The following is a 24,870-nucleotide window of genomic DNA, read 5'->3' as shown; positions in this document are numbered from 1 at the left end:
CAGTGAGCTCCTCAGGTAAAGGAAGAGTATTCCAAAAAAGGAAGAGGAAAGAGAGGAGCAGAAATTTCACTCTCCTGCTCTGACCTAATGACTCTAGGTCAAAGGGAGGGCACTTGGTTGTTGGGGCAACCCCCTCAAAAAAGGGATGTGCTAGACAAGACAGGAGATACACACTTGAGCTACTAAAGGGTAGCTGCCAGGCACACATACAAACCTTCTTTCCCCAACACACTTCCAGAAATGTCTTCTTTTAACATGAGCCAAAGTTGCTTGCATACAAATTTAATTATGCACCCCTTCCCCGTAGGAAACCACCCAGAGAACTATCCAGCTATTGTAACCACAGGTGAGGCAGGATACCATTGTTCCCGGAGTGCAGGATCTTTGGGATGCACCTTTGTTAGGTATTCTGCCAGCTTGGGACCAGATGGAAAATTTAATCACCAGCCTAATCATCTCTAAGACACAATGACTGGGGGTTAGGGAGAGGAACAAGAGAAGAGAACTTTGTTTTCAAATTATAATTCCCATCTTAAAAGGAAAAATGATGATGTTAGAGGAGTGCTGGACTTACTTGCTTCTTAGCAGAAAAGAAAATCCAAGTGAAAGCATTTACCTTATCTCTGCAACTAACATTGAGGCAACAGCATTTAAGATTCCTCTCTGCCATTATCCATGCCACATTTCCCTGGCTTTTGACCAGAATCTTGGTTGCTACCTAGTTTAGCAAATCCGATTTCCTGGCCCTTCTCTTTCTCCATAAACTAAGGCAAGTGGTTTAGTTTTGTAATTTTCCTTGTGAAAAAAATCTTCAACCCACGGAGGATCAATTAAGACAACAATTTTTATTTACCAATTGGATTGCAATTACACTGCAGTTTCCTTGAACGTACTGAAGAAATGAACCCACAAAAATTCTGTGTATGGGTAGCAAGAGTGAAATTACAGCTTATTGTTCTTTATTAGCAAATGACCCTCAACTTCTGAAACAGAAAAGGGAGGCTCAAAATTCTGTTAAAGAAAGCTGCTCACATGCAGATAGAAAAAACTGACCTATGCTAGGGGCACCTCAGAACCATGCAGTTTCCAAAATAATCCACTTCCTCTTCCAAAGGGAGGGTGATAAATCTTGAAATAAGGAAAACAGATCTTTTTCCTTCAATAAAGATTCATTTAAGCAATACTTATCTCAACAGAACACATAAAAATTGCTAGGGGCCAAACCAGAAAAAGAGAATGTATCTTTAAACTGATTTTAAAAGAGCAAAACACAATTTCAAGAAAAAGCATGTTTGGGACACAAGAACATCTTTGCCTTCTCTGGCCACTCTAAGCAATCTCATTCCGACCAGCTAACCTCAAAGGCACGTGTGGGGACAATCATGAGGCACATTATTTTCCAAAAGGAGAAAATACTTCTGATTCAGCATCTGGTAAATTCTAGGAAGAAGAAAACTCAGTGAGTTGGAGAAAAAAGCTTTACTGTGAAACATATAATAAGATACAGGACAATTTTCGACTAAAGTTGGAATCTCATTTTCAAGTGGCATCTAATTTATTCACATGTAAGTGAAGAATAAAGTCTATTTGGATTCTAAGTGGAGTCACTTTTCTATGGAGAAACGAACTTCACATAAAATAATTTCCATTTGGATCCACAAAATCTAAGATTAAACTCTGAGGACAGAGCACAATCCTATGAATTTTGCCTCATGACAAATGAATGATCTTCCAAGTCAGAATCATTTGTTCAATACATGTGTCCAGTCTTCTCAACAGCATGGCAGGGAGTGTATAAGCTGGAAAAGTTCAACCAAGAAGGAAGGATCTCCAGGTTTGACAAAATGATATATGACTTCCTCCATAGTGGTGGCTAGATTTATATACTAAGTGGCTTTAAGAGGCATGCCCCTCCAGCCCTATCTCCCACCATCACACACACACACACACACACACACACACACACACACACGCACGCACACACCATTAGGAGGTTCACACTGTTATTTCAATGTGAATGCTTTGCCCTTGGGTGTGATAATATAACCAACAAAATTTTATTTCATGGGATCTGGCCATTATTTGCTGAGATTTCAATTTATGACCTACTGTGTCTCAAGGTTCATTTAGGTTGTCTTATTTAAATAATTAAAATCTACAATGCCAAGCTGAACTAGGACATCTTCTTTTTCAGTGACTAGGACATGGTAAGCATTAATATATAACCTTGTTCTGAGATGACGCTGAGGTACCAGGTTAGCAAGTGCTGGTGATTACATGTGATCAGTGATCTTTCAGTGAATATTTATGCTGTGCTAGACACCACACCCAGTGCTTTACAGGTATCTTCTTTCTCTCAGCAACTTGCTATACTAGATGAAAAAATTGAGGATTAGAGCTACTAGGCGATTGCTCAAAGACCCACAGCTACTAGTAAGTGATAGAGAGCAAAGCTCCTGCTTTTAACCATATTTGCTTCCCTTTGGGTCTACAAATAAGAGCAGTTTCTATATTTTCCATGACATATTAGCTTTTTAGTACTTTCAGATACGCATTTACTGTTTACATGCTCCTTGAGGTCATTAACCTTTTTCTAGAGGTTAAATGTTATGTCTGCTTTGCTATCATCAATTTGTAAAGCCTTCCTTGTACATCCAAAGTTGAAGTAATCTGAATGTCAAGATTAATAGCTCAGATACCATCTTGTTACATCAAAATTGTGTTAACTCTGAAAAGGACATACACAGCTGCCTTAAATTGAAAATATCGGGGTGTTGGTGTTGAGAACACCATCACTGTCACCACCACCAACCACAGCCATCATCAACAGCAGCTACCGTTGACAGCATCATTTATGTGCCAGGAACCATGGCTGTATGTTTTACATGCAGACTCTCTTAAGTGCCACAATAAGCCAATAAAGTAGGGATTATTATCCTCATTTTATAGCTAAGGAAAGTTAAGCTCAGGGAGGTTGTGAAAGAAGATCTGGATTTCAGATCTTCTCAAAGAACTTTAAGTTCATCCTTTTCTTAAGTAGGTGGACCTCTAGAAGCCATGTTAAAAATAAATTTTAAAAATGAAGATCAGTGTCTGATCTATAATTGGCATCTCTGCAGCAATTTGGGATTATTCTTTGACTTGGGAAGATTCATGTGAGATCCCACTCCCACACACAACAGCAAGCTATTGTGTTAGATATTCAACCTGCGCCAACACAAAATTCCTCTTACCTATTATTTTGTCGTTCTCTAATCTTTACTTCATGATGGCATCAATCAAAAATATCTGTCAAATGGGGACTTAACCCTTCTTTGCAATGTAAAACCTTCCATAGAATTCCCAGCACGTCAGGGTTGGTGATAGCTTACAAGTCATTTTGGCTGACTAGTTTTCCTTCTCCCATTAGAAGGTTTGGATTTCTTCTCTATGTTGTTTATGGGGCGGGAGAATGGGACAGTCTGTAACAAAAGTATACACATAATGAGATCAAATCATTTGTGGTAAACTGTTAGGAAATGCAGAAAGTTGTCCACATTCATGTTTGACTATACAGAGAACAAAACACGTGCTGTGATCAGTCAACACCTGACTGAACACCAAATGTCAAAGTATGTAATGCAGCTGCATGCCACAGGAAGTCAATTGGAATAACAATTTTAACAATTGATTTTGATGTAATTTTTTTTTTTTTTTTTTTTTTGAGACGGAGTTTCGCTCTTGTTGCCCAGGCTAGAGTGCAATGGCCGATCTTGGCTCACTGCAACCTCCACCTCCCAGGTTCAAGCGATTCTCCCGCCTCAGCCTCCCGAATAGCTGGGATTAGAGGCACGTGCCACCACACCTGGCTAATTTTGTATTTTTAGTGGAGATGGAGTTTCTCCATGTTGGTCAGGCTGGTCTTGAATTCCCAACCTCAGGTGATCCCCCGGCCTCAGCATCCCAAAGTGCTTGGATTACAGGCATGAGCCACTGTGCCCAGCCTTGATATAATTTTATACTTACAGAAAAGCAGCACGAGTAGCTCAAAGAACTCCTGTTTACTTTTTACCTAGATTTACAAATTATTAGTATTTTGCTCCATTTGATTTATCATTCATTCTTTTTATCCTGAACCACTGGAGAGCACTTTTTTGACATCTTGTCCCTTTATCCATAAATATTTCAGCATTTATTTCCTATAAACAAGGGCTTTTAGAATAATGAAATTTCTGATCAAAATTAACAAAGTTAATCTATGTTAGATTATCTATGTAGTTCTGATCAAAGTTAACATAGAAGCCACCAGAATAAATGTTAAAATGTTAACTATAAGGAAACAATACTTTGCTTTGATGGATAAAGATAATAAAAATACTTCACCTTCATTCCTCACAAAAGAGGAATTGTTTGGCCTATTTTGCTTATTGGGATGTTCCCAGACCTTGCCATGGTGCCTGGCACATGGCAGGTGCTCAGCAGATACCTGTGAATTTCTGAATGTGATGGTGTGATAGTATATTGACCACATGTGTAAACAAAGTATTTCTAAAATAAAGAAAGGCAACAACAGTAAATTATCTAGTTATTACTTTATTAGCTATAATTTGGAATTTGCAAGTGACAGAAAAGGGGAAAGGCTTCAGACGCAAAGGACATTTGATAAGTTACCCTTTGAAGATGAGACAAGACAGGTTCTAAGCTAATCAGATGTGGCCCCCCTGTGGGCCTGCGCTCTTTTCACAGGTAGCGGTTCCTGATGTACTCTCGGTACATGGAGGAGTCCTCTTTTCCCAGGGGCTGCATGATACCTTGGCTGGCCTGGATGTGGGCTTGGAAGATCTCTGTAGATTTTCTGTCCACTCTCGGGGGCTGAACTTCATAGATGTTATCTTGCGAGAAAGCTGAGATGGGTGTTCTATGAAAGATGAATAAAGAGAGGGCTGCATTAAAGAAAACATAAGGAAGGACCACAGGGAGCGGTCTCAGAAGCACTTGAGAGTCGCTGGCATTGAATAAGCAGGCTTACTTTTGATAAGCCGCTGGGATGACCTCCCCAGTCCTTGCGGGGCTGGTTTTCTTCTCTGTCTGGAGGACAGGGCTGGACCAATACCTCTGGGAGCCTGACCTGATTGCACAGGCAGGGCACACCCCTCTCCTCTGTTCCCACATCCCTGTGCACACCCACATCTACGTACCCATCTGTCTCCCTCACACGACTGGGAGCAACTTTAGCTAAGGCTGTATGGACTTTTTGCTCTTCTTCCTTGGCACATGATAGGAACTCACTGGTTTTTACGGGAAGATTTAGTAGAAATCTGTGAAGCAAGGGATAATAAGAAGGCCTACCTCACACAGTTGTAAAGAGGAGTAAACGAGTTTATATGCATATTTATATGTATAAAGTGTTCACTCAGCATAGTGCCTGGGAGCTCAGTAAATGTGAACTATTGTTAACAATTACAGGTACAGAATTTCTTACTGCAGTTCTGAAATCCTAAAAGCTGAAAAAACCAGAAGTGACTTTGCTGGCAAAATGTAACCCAACTGAAACTCATTTTGTGGCACGTCCTAATGAGCTGACAATAATCACCCCCACTTCCTGTGAATATTAATGTGTCTAATTATTGGACATGGCCTCCAATCATGCTGGGGATATTATTACAAGGTGTATGTACCATCCTGCTATGCTAACTGCCAATTCGGAATTCTGCAACTCATCTGGCCTCTGGCTTTTGGAAGACGGCCTGTGGGTCTGTAACAGGCTGCCGCTTCCTTCCTTTCTGGGGTAATTTGAAAAGCACCCAATAATCTCTCTATTCAAAAATATCCCTCCATTCCCACCCCACTCAGGCTGCCATAGGCTTAAAATTGCCATCCACCCCTTGGGGAAGGCACTGTCTCCAGAAAGCCCTTGTCAAAATGCAGCTCCGTGTCTGACATCCTTAGCAGGAAGTAAGCCTTCAAGGGATGAGTCAACCAAAAAGTCAGGTGTGATGCAGAGTGTGTATGTGTATGGAGTGTGCAAGCACACGTGCATGCCCAGGAAGGTCATGAAAAGGGGACGATGGTAAGCTAACAAGGCATTGTGAGGGGCTTGGGGGCACAAGGACAACACACTCTGCCACTTGGTTCAGGGCTGGCCCTGTGAGAATGGGGGTGGCTGGCCATAACAGGGCACCCAAGATAACACAGGGAAAGAAAATCTGGAGAATCTATTCTGCTGAGCTGAGATCTCAGGCTTGCTAGGGTGCATCTTATCAGAGGAATCAGAAAGGCACCCTGGATGCCAAATTGTTTGGTCAGCTGGGACCCCTGTGGAGATTCCCTGCAGTCAGACACAGAACTGGACCTCAGACCCAGCTGGGTCTGTATTTGAAATATCAACATTTCACTGGACACTAGATAGTATGGTGACATACAAAGGAAGACTGAAGTTGTACAATAAAACCCCCCAAAAGGGCTCTATCTTCATAGGATGTGCTACAATTAAATGTGGGTCTTTTTTATGCTCCCAGCAAACAGTCAAGATAGTTTACTGTACTTTGCCTTTATCTAGAACAATGACACATCCTGAGATGACTGGAAACTACATTAAATTGCATTGAAATAACACAGAACTAGGGGTGACCAGGGGAGCAGGCTGCCCTGTCTGCACATGAGGCCCTTCAAAGGATCAGCAATGAGGAATCTCAGCTCCTTAGAGTAGGCTGGGTCTTTAAAGACTTCGATAGGAAGAGAGTCGATGACATTTTGGTATTAGAGAGAGCATGAGGACAGCAAAACTCTTACTGTACGTGTTTCTCAAACACTGATCTGTCTTCAACCTGTCAGAGAGCCATGTCAATGGCCGACCAACAAGAAAGATACTGCAGTCTGGAAAAGGTTGAGGATTTTATCGCCAAGTCAACATCGACAGCACAAAGAAATTATTTATAGATCAAAGTATACAATGACATTAATATATATTAAAGAAATTGATGTATTTGTTATGTCTAAGGCTGCTATTCTCTATCTTTTGTAGGCTCATTTGTCATCAGATTAAAAAACAGTGTGCATACATGTGTGTAGATGAGATATGGTGTGTATATATATACACACACACTATATATATAGTTATGCTTTACACCCACTTATATATGTATACATATTCTTTAAAAACAATGCAGAAGGGATATATATATATATATTTTTTTTCAACCATCCCCACCAAGTACTGTGCTTTAAGTGAAGCCATGTGAACTTTTATAATGGTTATTCTATTGTGCAGATATTGGAACAAAAATATAGTTAATGAGCATATGGGGTTTGGAGCCGATAAATCTAGATAACATATTGTAACACCTATTATTTCCTAGGTAGAGCTGGAACATCTTGTCCTTAAAGTGTGACTGTTTTTGTTTTATACTGTTATATAGAAAAGATCAATGAAATACATGATAGAGACTTAGAGGCTGCTACAAGGTTGGTAAAGTTTTCTGTTGAAATGCCATTAATGTATACATTAATTAAATATAAAAACTAACAATATTTACCCAATATGTATCATAGAAAAACTACTGTGCTTCACATTTATCAGTGCTTTTCACCTTTTTATTGCAAAATAAAACCGATACAGAAAATCACACAAAACAACAACATAATTATTATAAAGTGAACATCACCCAGGTCAACAAACAGAAATTCTGACAACCAACCCAAAGCCCCTTCCAGGTGCCCCAACGCAATCACAATCCCCTACCCTGACTCATAAGTAACCTTCTCCTGACTTCTATAGGAATCATTTGTTTGCACTTTTAAAAAAAGACACTGTCGTTCAAATGTGCATCCCTAGATTCTATTGTCTTGCTCATTTCAAAAGTGTGATATGACTTTTAATCTACAGAGGCTCTCGTCTTTCTTTTTCTTTCTTTCTTTTTTAAGAGACAGGGTCTTGCTGTATCTCCTAGGCGGGAGTGCAATGGACTGATCATGGCTCACTGCAACCTTGAACTCCTGGGCTCAGGTAATCCTCCTGGCCTTGCCCTTCCAAAGTGCTGGGACAGGCTTGAGCCACCGAACCCGGTCTCTCACCTTTCTTTTTCTTACAATGTATCTGTTGAAGAATCTGGGTTGTAGAGTTTTCCTCAGTTTGAATTTAGCCGCTTGCATAGTCAAGACGCAGTTCCTCTGTCCTTTATATGTGGTATGGGTCAGCAGGTGGATCCAGAGGCTGGTGAGATGCTGTTTTGATTGCTTTGGGAACACCGTGGGTGGTGGTGTACTGCTGCATCAGGAGGGTCACAGTGTCTGCTTGCTTATCTTTTTTATGTTAACAGCCATTGAGGCCAATGCCTAGATCCAGTAATTCACTGGGGCTTGTCAAATTATCACTTGACACTTCGTTTTCAATCCTTTTTAATGTCTTTCTTCATTTCTTTTTAAAGCGTTGTATTTTAGTTCATTTTGAAATAGTATGTTTCCGTTTTAACCTCTTTTATTATCTTGTCTTTCTGGCATGGTTTTGTTGTGTGTAGGAATGTTATTTTGCTGTTCTTTATAATTCTATGATGAGATTGGCCCTTGATACTTTTCTGTTGCTTATTGTGCAAAATTAGTTTTGCACAGCCTTAAGAAGACGTTGCTCAGGAAAGATTCACTTAACTTCACAGAACTCTCTTTGGTTGTTTCGGTGAAGTGTTGAAAACTACCGTAGCTTGCTCTCTGAGGTTTCCTCTCTGCTCACCTTACTCAGTGTTGTCTGGGCTTTCTCCTTCCTTCATCTCCACTGTCCTGCTCAATTTTAATGCCACTGTCAGCAGTTTCTCCTGCTGTGTCCAGGAAGGGAGCTTTGGCCATTTGGGTTCAAGAGTGTATGTGGCCTAGACGGCCTCAGCCCCTTTCAGAGCTCAGCAAAAACCCCTTGCACTCCCCTGGTACTGAATTGGGTGAACCCCTTCTGTTTCAGCTGCAGTGATTTCTGGCAACTACCTGTGAGCTATTTTGGGGTTCTCCTATTCTCAGGCCTGTCAGATGCCCCACTATTCCCTCCTGCTTCTTCCCCTTGCACACACACTGCTATCACGCAGGTCTTATGGCTGTGGGTGGTTGACCTCCACAGCCTCTTTAGATTTGGGGGTGTGTGGGCATACTGTATCACATACTTTTGAAGTAAGTGTTGTCTGTGGGTACCTGGTTTTGCTAAGCAGTTGTTCTGTTTTTTGTGTGAGGATTCAGAGAGATTTTAAAATGCTGCTGCTGCAGCCTTCTTCCAGAACTGACCAGGCTCTATTTTTAAAAGTGTATTTTTCACCCATCCCTCAAACTGAGCCCTACATTTGCTATACTGTCAGCTGCAGGGCTCCATTTTCCTTGTTCTGGAGATGGGCATGGCCACGCCACCCCTGTTTACACAGGGCTGCTCTCAGAGAAGCTCCTTCCCAGCTCAACTCCCACGTCTACTCTGGCAGGACCTGTTCCCTTCAGAGACAGTGCATACTGCAGATGTTCAGATGGACCAGCTCTCTGAGTGATGGGAGGCTTCGGGGGTGTGGGTGAGGTGGTAGCCCTCTTAATCTTGTGGTTCATCTGCATGTGGCTAATCAGGTATTGCCTATATAGCAGTAGAGGTACAAGAAGAGTTAGAGAAATGTTTTAAATGACTACTTATCAGATATACTTTTATTGTAGCTAATGGAAGATGGTACACCATCTATTCTAATGTGAGCTGCGGTCTCAGAAACATTTGACAGTCGCTAGATTGAAAAAGCAGGTTTACTATTAACAAGCTGCTAGAATGACCTCCCCAGTCCACTCAGGGTTGTTTTTTTTTCCTCTGCCTGGAGGACAGAGTTGGACTAGTACCTGCCTGGGAGCCTTGCCTGATGGATAGGCAGGGCACGCCCCTCTCCTCTGTTCCCATAGCCCTGTGCACACCTGTGTCTGTGCACCCATCTGTCTCCCTCATGTGATTGGGAGCAACTTTTGCTGAGGCTGTACAGACTTTTTGCTGTTTTTCCTTGGCATATGGTAGGGACTCAATGGCTTTTTAAGGAAGATTTAGTAGAAATCAATAAAGTAGGGGATACTAAGAATTCCTGCCTCACACAGCTGTTGAGTGGAGTAAATGAGTTTACATGTATAGCATAGTGCCTGAGTGCTCAGTAAAGGTGAACTATTGTTAATTACATGGCCATGGTGGGTCATGCCTGTAATCCCAGCACTTTGAGAGGCTGAGGCAGGTGGATCACTTGAGGTCAGGAGTTCGAGACCAGCCTGGCCAATATGGTGAAACCCCATCTCTACTAAAATTACACAAAATAGCAGCTCGTGGTGACAGGCACCTGTAATCCCAGCTACTTCAGAGGCTGAGGCAGGAGAATTGTGTGAACCCAGGAGGCGGAGGTTGCAGTGAGCCGAGATCAGGCCATTGCATTCCAGTCTGGACAACAGAGTGAGACTCTGCCTCAAAACAAAAACAAAAACAAAAAACAATTACAGATACATAATTCCTATCTGCAATTCTGAAATCCCACAAGCTATAATAACCAAAAGTTACTTTGCCGTCAAAATGTGACCCAACTGAAACTGATTTGGGCCTTGGGCTTCATGGACAAAGAAGCCCTGAGTGGCTACCCAAGGACCTCACTCCACCATCTGAGCAGGGTGCCTTTATCATTGTTGCCTAGTGGGATGAGGTCACCACTAAGGACAAATAGCAGTTGTATGTTTCCCATACTCCTCCTTTCTCAGTGAGAGTTTTAATTTTCCTTTGCCACCACTGTATATTGTGAGCAGAGAGGCAGTCTTTATTTACAGGTCACTAGGTGGTAAGAAGCAGTATCTGGACCTGATGAAGAGAGCTGCACATACCCAGAGATCCAAGACTTTGAATGGGATGCAGAAATTTACAAGGGATGGAGTGGGTCCTACTTATAGCAAGAAGAGTATGCATGGGTAACCGGGAAGCTAGAGGGCAGATGGTGACACATGACACAGATGAGGCTCCTCATCATCCACTGCATTCCCCATCTAGTGTGCAGCAGCGGAAAAGCAAAAACGAATATCCTAGGATCCCTTGCAATTCAGGTTCAAAATGCAATTTAGGTTCTACCTATGACTTGTATTCAAGTGCTTTGATTTGGAACTGGGTCATATGGAAAGCAGCAAGATGCAGGGTATGTGTTTTGCAGATTAGTGGCATAGGTGATGTGCTCTTGAGTTGGGCACTGTGGTACCGGCTTTTTGAATACAGTAGTTCCCCCTTATCCTTCAGGGATAGGTTCCAAGACCCCCAATGGATGCTGGAAACTGCAGATAGCACCAACCCTCATATATCCTGTTTTCCTATACATACATACCTATGACATGGTAATTTATAAATTAGGCACAGTAAGAGATTAACAGCATACCTAATAATATAATAGAACATGCATGACAATATTCTGTAATAAAAGTTACGTGAGGCCAGGTGCGGTGGCTCATGCCTGTAATCCCAGCACTTTGGGAGGCCAGGTGCGGTGGCTCATGCCTGTAATCCCAGCACTTTGTGAGACCAAGGCAGGCAGATCACCTGAGGTTGGGAGTTTGAGATCAGTGTGACCAACATGGAGAAATCTCATCTCTATTAAAATACAAAATTAGCCAGGCATGGTGGTGCATGCCTGTAATCCCAGCTACTTGGGAGACTGAGGCAGGAGAACTGCTTGAACCCAGGAGGCGGAGGTTGTGGTGAGCCAAGATAGTGCCATTGCACTCCAGCCTGGGCAACAACAGTGAAACTGTCTAACAAAAAAAAAAAAGAAAAGAAAAGAAAAAAAAAAAGTTATGTGAATAGGGTCTCCATCACTCAAAATGTCTTATTGTTCTGTACCTCAGGTAACTGAAACTGCAGAAAGAGAAACTGTGGATAAATGGGGACTACTGTATAGCTGAGGTGGCTGGTTTTGGAGCCAGCAGCTGCTGTGATAGCTTCCTGATGAAGGCAGACACAGCAGCTCCTCTGATGGTTTGCCATATGGTTTTGGAAGTCATTTGTGGAAGTTTGGTCTAGAGTCTACTTCTTCAGCTCTCCAGTGATCCTGAAAGCTACCTAAAATCCTATAATAAATCACTTTCTGTTTAATTTACCTAGAGCAGATTATGCTTTCTGCAACTGAACCCTGGCCAGCACAGTCAGCTAACTGGTAAAGAAATTTAGCACCAGCCCTCTTATTTACCCAGGAGCAAGCTCCCATGCCCCCAAGAGACCTCTGTTCCTAGATGGTTCTGGCAGAGAATGAACTCTTTCAGCAGTTGAGCACATGTATGTTTGCTCCTCAAGGAGAGAGAAAGGACAGTCTACCACAGGCACATATATGAGTGGCCATGGTGGTACTTTCTATGTTTTAGCCTTTGCTGTTGATATTTCGTGTTGGTCCAGGTATAGTAGAACTATACTCTCTCTCTCTTTTTTTTTTTTTTACACACTCTCTGAGAGCTGTAAAATAAAAAGGCCATTTGTGGCCGGGCGCGGTGGCTCAAGCCTGTAATCCCAGCACTTTGGGAGGCTGAGACGGGCGGATCACGAGGTCAGGAGATCGAGACCATCCTGGCTAACACGGTGAAACCCCGTCTCTACTAAAAAATACAAAAAACTAGCCGGGCAAGGTGGCGGGCGCCTGTAGTCCCAGCTACTCGGGAGGCTGAGGCAGGAGAATGGCAGGAACCCGGGAGGCGGAGCTTGCAGTGAGCTGAGATCCGGCCACTGCACTCCAGCCTGGGCGACAGAGCGAGACTCCGTCTCAAAAAAAAAAAAAAGGCCATTTGTATTTTAAAAATAACTTTTGGTTTTAGAGAAATAAAGCACGATGATTTTCTGACCTGAAATAGGTAAAATGTTTCCAATTCAGAATGCAATTTATAAACAGTACAATTTCCCTCCCATTTGCAGGACATACTGTCTACCTTAGTATAAAAAGAAGTGCAGTTTTTCTCTGTTTCAGCTGCATTTATTATCACAAACACTGGAGAAGCATCCACCAATATATGGCTGCATTGTTTGTAGGCTCTAACTCAAACATTTCAGCTATTGTTTAATGAGAGAGGACTTGGCTCTGAGCCACATTCAACATGGACTGGTTCTCCTGCACAGTACTGGGTCTGCTCTGAAAGGGCTTTTCTGCCAACAAAGGACAGGTGGCACATCAAGCACACAACAGCTGTTCTCAAAGGGCAAAGAATGTAACTGCTCCTCCCAGAGCCATCCTTTCTCCCTGCCTGGATGCAGGGCCAGATGCTTCCTCTGCACAAATGGTCATCCATCAGATGTTTATACAGTGACCTTTTGGAGGGATCAGTCCCTTCTGTCCTCACATTTCCTAGAACAGAAGCAGCGGTGGCCACTCCTGCTGTCACTCCTGGAAACTCAGACCAATGAATTGCAGTAATGGTGTGTGTCTTATCTCCCACATGGAAGTGATGACGCCTACTTAGGTTCTTCATGTCCGTTGTGATAGTTCCATCTTTTCCTGGTTATTGATAAAGAGCTACCATTGACTTTGTCATGTCACATCATTACATTTCTTGTGACTTCCATCTTTTTTCTAATAAACTTTTAATTTTAGACCCACATTAAATTTACAGAATTACTGTGTAGAAGACAGAGAGTTCATATGCATTCCATGTTGTTTAATGAGAGAGGGCTTGGCTCTAAGCCACAGGCAACAAGGACTGGGTATCCCGCACAGCACTGGGTCTGTGCAGGATACAATTTCCTGTCTTATTAACACCTTCTTCCATTAGTATGGTACATTTGCTCTACTTAATGATCTGATAGTGAGACATGATTATTACCTACAGTCCATACTTGGTTTTTACCTAATGTCCTTTTACTGTCCCAGGATCCCATTTGGGACACTTTACATTTAGTCATCATGTCTCCTTAGGCTCCTCTGGGCAGTGACAGTCTCAGGCTTTACTTGTTTTTGACGACCTTGACGGTTTTGAGGGATGCTTAACCTGTATCTTTTCAGAGTTTTCCTAAGAATCACAGAAAACTGTCTTTTGGAAGAAGCTATCAGTAGGATCATGAGCCTCCAAAACAAGACCTAAGTGTCCTGAGGTTGCAGACGGATGAATTCAGGGGTGCTCTGCCCAGTGGATGTTCCACTGGCTACCAAGGACATTCCTGTGAAGGATCCAGCAGAGCAGCTCCCTAGCCTGGCTGTTACATTCAAATGGAGAATTGTACAAAGTCCAGATTTCCAGGCTTGGCCCAAGTGTGCTGGATTAGAATCTCTAGCAATGGGACTTTGGATTCCGTATTTTTTTATTCTTTAAAAAATAATAATGCTAATTATTTTTAATACTGGCAATTATAAAGAAAACATGGCCTATAATCTGTTAGTATTAGTAATATAAATAAAAGCATAAATGTGGAAAATTTAAACAGTAGTCAAAAGTCCAAAATGAAAACTGAGTGTCCCCCATAATCTAAACATGCTCTAGGAACACTCTGGTTGCTCCCTGTTTTTATTTGTATTTATTTTTGTTTGTTTGTTTGCTTTGGAATTTGCATTTAAACAAGCTTCCTAAAATATGTCAGTGTAACTGGAAAACTGGAACCCACTACTACAGAAAAAATGAAAAATTCAGCTGTCGGGGAGCACGATGTCCCTTTCAGTGTCGACTGCCCTTATGTGATCATAAAGCCATGCTCTTCCCTTCTCCACTGCACAGGCCAGTAGTAGAGCCCTCAGATGGGCAGATATCTGCATGGAGAGCAGCCTGTGACAGCCTGGGGGATGCTGGCACCAAGCAGCATGAGGAGGACACTCTCATTAAGGGAGAGGGGGGCAGCCTGGAGTGGGGAGAAAGAGCCCAGGCAAGGGAAGGCCATTCCTCCAGAGGACAGATCCAGTGTAGGGAGTGAGAACCTGGATGCGGAGAGGAGGGCATGCATGTGGATGCAACCTGAGGAGGTATGTCAGAGCCCAAGCAGGGAGAGGCAGGCATGGGAGTCCACATGGAGGGGTGGCCTGGGGCCCGCGGGGAGGAGGAACGCATCCCTGTGGGCGGGTGTCTCCATGAGTGGAGTCAGAGCCTGAATGGAGGGTGTTCATGTGGTCCCGGGAAGGGGTGGATGCAGTGGTGATGGCCAACTGGTTATGTATGGGGGGATAAAGCAAATAAATATAACAAGGGTAATGGGAGTTCAGTTTCCTCACTGTTGGAGAAGGCAGTTACTAGCAAGAACAGGGAGAAGGCTAGAATAAACCCTGGATACCCTACAGTTAGAAGAATCAGTATGAACTTATGGATTTAAATATATATTTAGCTGCATTTTATTTATAAAAATATTTGATATGATATATAAAATAGATATACATGTATATACTTACATATACATTTTCACATATATGTACATGTACACATAAATTTGTGAATGTGTTTTCAGTGGGCCTGGGGGCAGTGACACTCCAATGGCAACAGGTACACCTAATGCCCAGATCTTGGCTTTAATGTCATTTTCCACTAAAAATAATCAGGGATCCTTAGAGAAATGACTGATTTCAGGGCTGGGACAGACAAAGGACATGATGAGCCTAGAACATCTTGTGCCAGAAGTCAAAGACATATTCAAAGGCTGATGAGGACATATCCAAAGAACACAGGAGCCAGGCTGAGGAGACGCTGGTGAAATTTGGAACACTCTGAGCTTCACAACAAATAATGTCAGTAACAAAGTATATCCCATTGAATACAGGAAGTTACGATCTCATAGTAAAAAAAAAATGAAAATGTGATGAAGGATTTTTAGTTTCAAAGTACCTTCCATAAAATATTTATTAATTAAAAGAAAAAAACAAGCAACTTTAAGTAGAAAAACTCAGAAGATATTGCTTACTCAAAGGATAAAAAAAAAAAAAATCATTAGGCCAGGCACTGTGGCTCAAGCCTGTAATCCCAGCACTTTGGAAGGCTGAGGCAGGAGGGTGACTTGAGCCCGGGAGTTCAAGATCAGCCTGGGCAACATAGTGAGACTCCCAACTCAAAAAAAAAAAAAAAAAGATTAAAAAATTAGCTGGGTGTGGTGGAACATGCCTGTGGGCCTGGCTAGTTGGGAAGTTGAGGTGGGAGGATTGCTTGAGCCCGGCAGGTCAAGGTTCCATGATCATATTACTGCACTCCAGCCCGGGCTACTGAGTGAGACAGTCTTTAAATAAATAAACATCAGGCTGGGCGCAGTGGCTCAAGCCTATAATCCCAGCACTTTGGGAGGCCGAGACGGGCGGATCATGAGGTCAGGAGATCGAGACCATTCTGGCTAACACAGTGAAACCCCGTCTCTACTAAAAATACAAAAAACTGGGTCGAATAGGAACAGCTCCAGTCTCCAACTCCCAGCGCGAGTGACACAGAAGACCGGTGATTTCTGCGTTTTCAACTGAGGTACTGGGGTCATCTCACTAGGGAGTGCCGGACAATCGGTGCTGGTCAACTGCTGCAGCCTGACCAGCGAGAGCTGAAGCAGGGCGAGGCATCGCCTCACCTGGGAAGCGCAAGGGGGAAGGGAATCCCTTTTCCTAGCCAGGGGAACTGAGACACACAACACCTGGAAAATCGGGTAACTCCCACCCCAATACTGCGCTTTACGCAAATGGGCACACCAGGAGAATATATCCCACACCTGGCTGGGAGGGTCCCACGCCCACGGAGCCTCCCTCATTGCTAACACAGCAGTCTGCGGTGATCTATCCGCAAGGCAGCAGCGAGGCTGGGGGAGGGGCGCCCGCCATTGCTGAGGCTTAAGTAGGTAAACAAAGCCGCTGGGAAGCTCGAACTGGGTGGAGCTCACAGCAGCTCAAGGAAACCTGCCTGTCTCTGTAGACTCCACCTCTGGGGACAGGGCACAGCTAAAAAACAACAGGGGAAGCAGCAGAGGCCTGTGCAGACGCGAACGACTCTGTCTGACAGCTTTGAAGAGAGCAGCAGTGGATCTCCCAACATGGAGGTTGAGATCTGAGAACAGACAGACTGCCTGCTCAAGTGGGTCCCTGACCCCTGAGTAGCCTAACTGGGAGACATCTCCCACTAGGGGCAGTCTGACACCCCACACCTCACAGGGTGGAGTACACCCCTGAGAGGAAGCTTCCAAAGTAAGAATCAGACAGGTACACTCGCTGTTCAGCAATATTCTATCTTCTGCAACCTCTGCTGCTGATACCCAGGCAAACAGGGTCTGGAGTGGACCTCAAGCAATCTCCAACAGACCTATAGCTGAGGGTCCTGACTGTCAGAAGGAAAACTATCAAACAGGAAGGACACCTATACCAAAACCCCATCAGTACGTCACCATCATCAAAGACCAGAGACAGATAAAACCACAAAGATGGGGAAAAAGCAGGGCAGAAAAGCTGGAAATTCAAAAAATAAGAGCGCATCTCCCCCTGCAAAGGAGCGCAGCCCATCGCCAGCAACGGATCAAAGCTGGTCAGAGAATGACTTTCATGAGATGAGAGAAGAAGGCTTCAGTCCATAAACTTCTCAGAGGTAAAGGAGGAATTACGTACCCAGCGCAAAGAAACTAAAAATCTTGAAAAAAGAGTGGAAGAATTGACAGCTAGACTAATTAATGCAGAGAAGGTCATAAACGAAATGACAGAGATGAAAACCATGACACAAGAAATACGTGACAAATGCACAAGCTTCAGTAACCGACTCGATCAACTGGAAGAAAGAGTATCAGCGATTGAGGATCAAATGAATGAAATGAAGCGAGAAGAGAAACCAAAAGAAAAAAGAAGAAAAAGAAATGAACAAAGCCTGCAAGAAGTATGGGATTATGTAAAAAGACCAAATCTACGTCTGATTGGGGTGCCTGAAAGTGAGGGGGAAAATGGAACCAACTTGGAAAACACTCTTCAGGATATCATCCAGGAGAACTTCCCCAACCTAGTAGGGCAGGCCAACATTCAAATTCAGGAAATACAGAGAACGCCACAAAGATACTCCTCCAGAAGAGCAACTCCAAGACACATAATTGTCAGATTCACCAAAGTTGAAATGAAGGAAAAAATCTTAAGGGCAGCCAGAGAGAAAGGTTGGGTTACCCACAAAGGGAAGCCCATCAGACTCACAGCAGATCTCTCGGCAGAAACTCTACAAGCCAGAAGGGAGTGGGGGCCAATATTCAACGTTCTTAAAGAAAAGAATTTTAAACCCAGAATTTCATATCCAGCCAAACTAAGTTTCATAAGTAAAGGAGAAATAAAATCCTTTAAAGATAAGCAAATGCTTAGAGATTTTGTCACCACCAGGCCTGCCTTACAAGAGACCCTGAAGGAAGCCCTAAACATGGAAAGGAACAACCGGTACCAGCCATTGCAAAAACATGCCAAAATGTAAAGACCATCGAGGCTAGGAAGAAACTGCATCAACTAACGAGCAAAATAACCAGTTAATATCATAATGGCAGGATCAAGTTCACACATAACAATATTAACCTTCAATGTTAATGGACTAAATGCTCCAATTAAAAGACAAAGACTGGCAACTGGATAAAGAGTCAAGACCCATCAGTCTGCTGTATTCAGGAGACCCATCTCACATGCAGAGACATACATAGGCTCAAAATAAAGGGATGGAGGAAGATCTACCAAGCAAATGGAGAACAAAAAAAAGCAGGGGATGCAATCCTAGTCTCTGATAAAACACACTTTAAACCATCAAAGATCAAAAGAGACAAAGAAGGCCATTACATAATGGCAAAGGGATCAATTCAACAGGAAGAGCTAACTCTCCTAAATATATATGCACCCAATACAGGAGCACCCAGATTCACAAAGCAAGTCCTTAGAGACTTACAAAGAGACTTAGACTCCCATACAATAATAATGGGAGACTTCAACACTCCACTGTCAACATTAGACAGATCAACGAGACAGAAACTTAACAAGGATATCCAGGAATTGAACTCATCTCTGCACCAAGCGGACCTAATAGACATCTATAGAACTCTCCACCCCAAATCAACAGAATATACATTCTTCTCAGCACCACATCGCACTTATTCCAAAACTGACCACATAATTGGAAGTAAAGCACTCCTTAGCAAATGTACAAAAACAGAAATTATAACAAACTGTCTCTCAGACCACAGTGCAATCAAACTAGAACTCAGGACTAAGAAACTCAATCAAAACCACTCAACTACATGGAACTGAACAACCTGCTCCTGAATGACTACTGGGTACATAACGAAATGAAAGCAGAAATAAAGATGTTCTTTGAAACCAATGAGAACAAAGATACAACATACCAGAATCTCTGGACACATTTAAAGCAGTGTGTAGAGGGAAATTTATAGCACTAAATGCCCACAAGAGAAAGCAGGAAAGATCTAAAATTGACACTCTAACATCACAATTAAAAGAACTAGAGAGGCAAGAGCAAACACATTCAAAAGCTAGCAAAAGGCAAGAAATAACTAAGATCAGAGCAGAACTGAAGGAGATAGAGACACAAAAAACCCTCCAAAAAATCAATGAATCCAAGAGTTGGTTTTTTGAAAAGATCAACAAAATTGACAGACCGCTAGCAAGACTAATAAAGAAGAAAAGAGAGAGGAATGAAATAGACGCAATAAAAAATGATAAAGGGGATATCACCACTGACCCCACAGAAATACAAACTACCATCAGAGAATACTATAAACACCTCTACGCAAATCAACTAGAAAATCTAGAAGAAATGGATAATTTCCTGGACACTTACACTCTCCCAAGACTAAACCAGGAAGAAGTTGAATCCCTGAATAGACCAATAGCAGGCTCTGAAATTGAGGCAACAATTAATAGCCTACCCACCAAAAAAAGTCCAGGACCAGATGGATTCACAGCTGAATTCTACCAGAGGTACAAGGAGGAGCTGGTACCATTCCTTCTGAAACTATTCCAATCAATAGAAAAAGAGGGAATCCTCCCTAACTCATTTTATGAGGCCAACATCATCCTGATACCAAAGCCTGGCAGAGACACAACAAAAAAGAGAATTTTAGACCAATATCTCTGATGAACATCGATGCAAAAATTCTCAATAAAATACTGGCAAACCGGATTCAGCAGCACATCAAAAAGCTTATCCACCATGATCAAGTGGGCTTCATCCCTGGGATGCAAGGCTGGTTCAACATTCGCAAATCAATAAACGTAATCCAGCATATAAACAGAACCAAAGACAAGAACCACATGATTATCTCAATAGATGCAGAAAAGGCTTCTGACAAAATTCAACAGCCCTTCATGCTAAAAACGCTCAATAAATTCGGTATTGATGGAACGTACCTCAAAATAATAAGAGTGATTTATGACAAACCCACAGCTAATATCATACTGAATGGGCAAAAACTGGAAAAATTCCCTTTGAAAACTGGCACAAGACAGGGATGCCCTCTCTCACCACTCCTATTCAACATAGTGTTGGAAGTTCTGGCTAGGGCAATCAGGCAAGAGAAAGAAATCAAGGGTATCCAGTTAGGAAAAGAAGAAGTCAAATTGTCCCTGTTTGCAGATGACATGATTGTATATTTAGAAAACCCCATCATCTCAGCCCAAAATCTCCTTAAGCTGATAAGCAACTTCAGCAAAGTCTCAGGATACAAAATTAATGTGCAAAAATCACAAGCATTCTTATACACCAGTAACAGACAAGCAGAGAGCCAAATCAGGAATGAACTTCCATTCACAATTGCTTCAAAGAGAATAAAATACCTAGGAATCCAACTTACAAGGGATGTCAAGGACCTCTTCAAGGAGAACTACAAACCACTGCTCAGTGACATCAAAGAGGACACAAACAAATGGAAGAATATACCATGCTCATGGATAGGAAGAATCAATATCATGAAAATGGCCATACTGCCCAAGGTTATTTATAGATTCAATGCCATCCCCATCAAGCTACCAGTGAGTTTCTTCACAGAATTGGAAAAAACTGCTTTAAAGTTCATATGGAACCAAAAAAGAGCCCGCATTGCCAAGACAATCCTAAGTCAAAAGGACAAAGCTGGAGGCTTCACACTACCTGACTTCAAACTATACTACAAGGCTACAGTAACCAAAACAGCACGGTACTGGTACCAAAACAGAGATATAGACCAATGGAACAGAACAGAGTCCTCAGAAATAATACCACACATCTACAGCCATCTGATCTTTGACAAATCTGAGAGAAACAAGAAATGGGGAAAGGATTCCCTATTCAATAAATGGTGCTGGGAAAATTGGCTAGCCATAAGTAGAAAGCTGAAACTGGATCCTTTCCTTACTCCTTATACGAAGATTAATTCAAGATGGACTAGAGACTTAAATGTTAGACCTAATACCATAAAAACCCTAGAAGAAAATCTAGGTAGTACCATTCAGGACATAGGCATGGGCAAGGACTTCATGTCTAAAACACCAAAAGCAACGGCAGCAAAAGCCAAAATTGACAAATGGGATCTCATTAAACTAAAGAGCTTCTGCACAGCAAAAGAAACTACCATCAGAGTGAACAGGCAACCTACAGAATGGGAGAAAAGTTTTGCAACCTACTCATCTGACAAAGGGCTAATATCCAGAATCTACAAAGAACTCAAACAAATATACAAGAAAAAAACAAACAACCCCATCAAAAAGTGGGGAAAGGATATGAACAGACATTTCTCAAAAGAAGACATTCATACAGCCAACAGACACATGAAAAAATGCTCATCATCACTCGCCATCAGAGAAATGCAAATCAAAACCACAATGAGATACCATCTCACACCAGTTAGAACGGCAATCATTAAAAAATCAGGAAACAACAGGTGTTGGAGAGGATGTGGAGAAATAGGAACACTTTTACACTGTTGGTGGGATTGTAAGCTAGTTCAACCATTATGGAAAACAGTGTGGCGATTCCTCAAGGATCTAGAACTAGATGTACCATATGACCCAGCCATCCCACTACTGGGTATATACCCAAAGGATTATAAATTACTCTACTACAAAGACACATGCACACGTATGTTTATTGCGGCACTATTCACAATAGCAAAGACTTGGAATCAACCCAAATGTCCATCTGTGACAGACTGGATTAAGAAAATGTGGCATATATACACCATGGAATACTATGCAGCCATCAAAAAGGATGAGTTTGCGTCCTTTGTAGGGACATGGATGCAGCTGGAAACCATCATTCTTAGCAAACTATCACAAGAAGAGAAAACAAACACCGCATGTTCTCACTCATAGGTGGGAACTGAACAATGAGATCACTTGGACTCGGGAAGGGGAACATCACACACTGGGGCCTATCATGGGGAGGGGGGAGGAGGGAGGGATTGCATTGGGGAGTATACATGATATAAATGATGAATTGATGGGTGCTGACGAGTTGATGGGTGCAGCACACCAACATGGCACAAGTATACATATGTAACAAACCTGCACGTTATGCACATGTACCCTAGAACTTAAAGTATAATAAAAAAATAAAAAAAAAAAAAAAAGAATGATTTCTAGCATAAAAAAAAAAAAAAAAGGATGAGTTTGCATCCTTTGTAGGGACATAGATGCAGCTGGAAACCATCATTCTTAGCAAACTATCACAAGAAGAGAAAACCAAACACCGCATGTTCTCACGCATAGGTGGGAACTGAACAATGAGATCACTTGGACTCGGGAAGGGGAACATCACACACTGGGGCCTATCATGGGGAGGGGGGAGGGATTGCATTGGGGAGTTATACATGATATAAATGATGAATTGATGGTGCTGACGAGTTGATGGGTGCAGCACACCAACATGGCACAAGTATACATATGTAACAAACCTGCACGTTATGTACATGTACCCTAGAACTTAAAGTATAAAAAAAAAAAAAAAAAAAAAAAAAAACTAGCTGGGCGAGGTGGCGGGTGCCTGTAGTCCCAGCTACTTGGGAGGCTGAGGCAGGAGAATGGCGTAAACCCGGGAGGCGGAGCTTGCAGTGAGCTGAGATCCGGCCACTGCACTCCAGCCTGGGCGACAGAGCGAGACTCCGTCTCAAAAAAATAAAAAATAAAAATAAATAAATAAATAAACATCATCAGTAATGGCACATACTGAAATTGTGTGCTCATGACAGGACGCAATAAAAAGAACTCACCGTCACTTCTGTGATATTCCTGTCTGTATTTGTTATGTACCTTAAGCCAGTATTTATTATGTCACAGTTTCTGGAGGTCAGGGATCTGAGAGTGGCTTAGTTTAATAGTTTTGATTCCAGGTGTCCCATGAGGGTATAGTCAATCTGTTGATTACAGCTACTATCAACTCAAGGCTTAACGGAGGCTGGAGAATTCTTTTCCAAGTTGTCTCACTTGGTTGACAGGCTCCAATTTCTCACTAGTTGTTGGCTGGACACAACAGTTCTTTATGGGCCTATCCATATGGCTGCTTACAACATGGAAGCTTGTTTCCTAGAGCAAGTGATCCAAGAGATAACTTTCACAACCTAATCACTTCTGCTGTATGCTCGTGGTCACAAAGACCAATCCCGGTACAAGGTTGGAGATTACATGAGGATATGAATAACAGGAGGTGTCGCCAACTTGAAGGTTAGCTACCACACTGTTATCCCCTGATTTATAAGCTGAAGATAATCATAAACCCAAATCAATGCCTATTCTATAAAATAACTGGCCTACATTCTTCAGTGTGGCAAGGTCATAAAAATAAAGGAAGAGTGGAGAACTGTACCAGAATGAAAAAGGCTAAAGAGACGTGACAACTAAATGCAACATCAGATGCTGGACTGGATCCTTTTGCAATTAGGGACACTTTTGGGAGTACTGGCAAAAACTTGAATGGGTTTTCGAGGATTAGAAAGTTGCAGTGTACTGAGATTAATTTCCTGATTTTCCTGATTGTATTGTGATTTTCCAGGAGAATATTCTTATGTATAAAAATACCCAAAAAAGTGGTAGGGAGAGAGAGGATATCAGGCCTGAAACCCACTCTCAAATGATTGGTAATGGGGAGGGAATGGTCTCTGTTTTGTAATGGTAACTTTTACACAAGCTTGAGATTTTCAATTTAAATTAAAAGGACCTACAAGAGAAATTTAAAATTGTCTAGGTTAAAATATTAGGTAGAATTATATGAAACTGCTATTTTTGTAGCTAAAAAGTGTAAATATTAGTGATCTCATATGGTACCATTTAACATGAGAAAATTACAACAAACTAATCAACACCAAAGATAATGAAATTCTAGATTTACATAAGCATACAAAATGATTCTGTGCCCTTTCGAGGATCTCTCTCCTGTAGTTACTCACCCTGTCCAGTGCCCAGCATCTGTCTCTGCCATCAGCATACAGAGAATCTGCTGTGTAACGCCTGTCTGAGGAATGATCCTTCCTCAAGTTCATATTCCCCTCCAGAAACTGTCTTATTCCCCTGTACCTTTTTATAGTAACATTTTTTGAAAGAATGGCTTCTACTCCTGATGTCCTCTTACTTCCCATTTTTTCCTGAATTCATTCCAAGTGGGCTTCCAAGGTTACCACCCATAGAAACTCTCTCACCAGGGTCATTAATAACCTTCCTGTTGCCTAAACTAATAACCATTTTTCTGTATTCAACACTGCTGCCCATTTTCCTTCTTGAAACACTTTTTTCTCTTAGCTCGCATGAAACCAACTCCTCTTGAGTTTCCTCCTATTTCCCTCTTTGCTTATATCCTTGTCCACTACAATTCAGAAAGGATCCATGGTCATCTTTTAGAGATGTAAATCAGAGATGCAGCTCTCTACTTAAAACCCTCTGGATGGTTTCAGAGTAACAGCTAAGCTCCTGTGAGAGGCTCCCTGAGATCTGGCCCCTACCTACACCTCACTCCATCCCATAGCACATGCCT

The 24,870-nt window shown here is 42.2% G+C and overlaps 1 protein-coding gene across 2 annotated transcripts in view; it reads right to left on the bottom strand.

Annotated features, from left to right (window-relative positions):
* Nucleotides 1–4,553: 4,553 nt before the first annotated feature.
* The window catches only part of FIG4 (FIG4 phosphoinositide 5-phosphatase), a 135,531-nt gene continuing 115,214 nt past the window's right edge, over nt 4,554–24,870 (bottom strand). For both annotated transcript variants that reach the window (XM_033234864.1, XM_033234863.1), the window contains exon 23: nt 4,554–4,897. In XM_033234864.1, the coding sequence (XP_033090755.1) occupies nt 4,720–4,897 (178 nt within the window). In that variant the 3' untranslated portion in view covers nt 4,554–4,719. The remainder of the gene's footprint in view (nt 4,898–24,870) is intronic.

The sequence above is a fragment of the Trachypithecus francoisi genome, unplaced genomic scaffold (genome assembly GCF_009764315.1).
Source record: "Trachypithecus francoisi isolate TF-2019V2 unplaced genomic scaffold, Tfra_2.0 Lachesis_group15, whole genome shotgun sequence".
NCBI lineage: Eukaryota > Metazoa > Chordata > Mammalia > Primates > Cercopithecidae > Trachypithecus > Trachypithecus francoisi.
The sequence above is the reverse complement of the archived record's forward strand: the minus strand, read 5'-3'. Positions and strand labels throughout refer to the sequence as shown.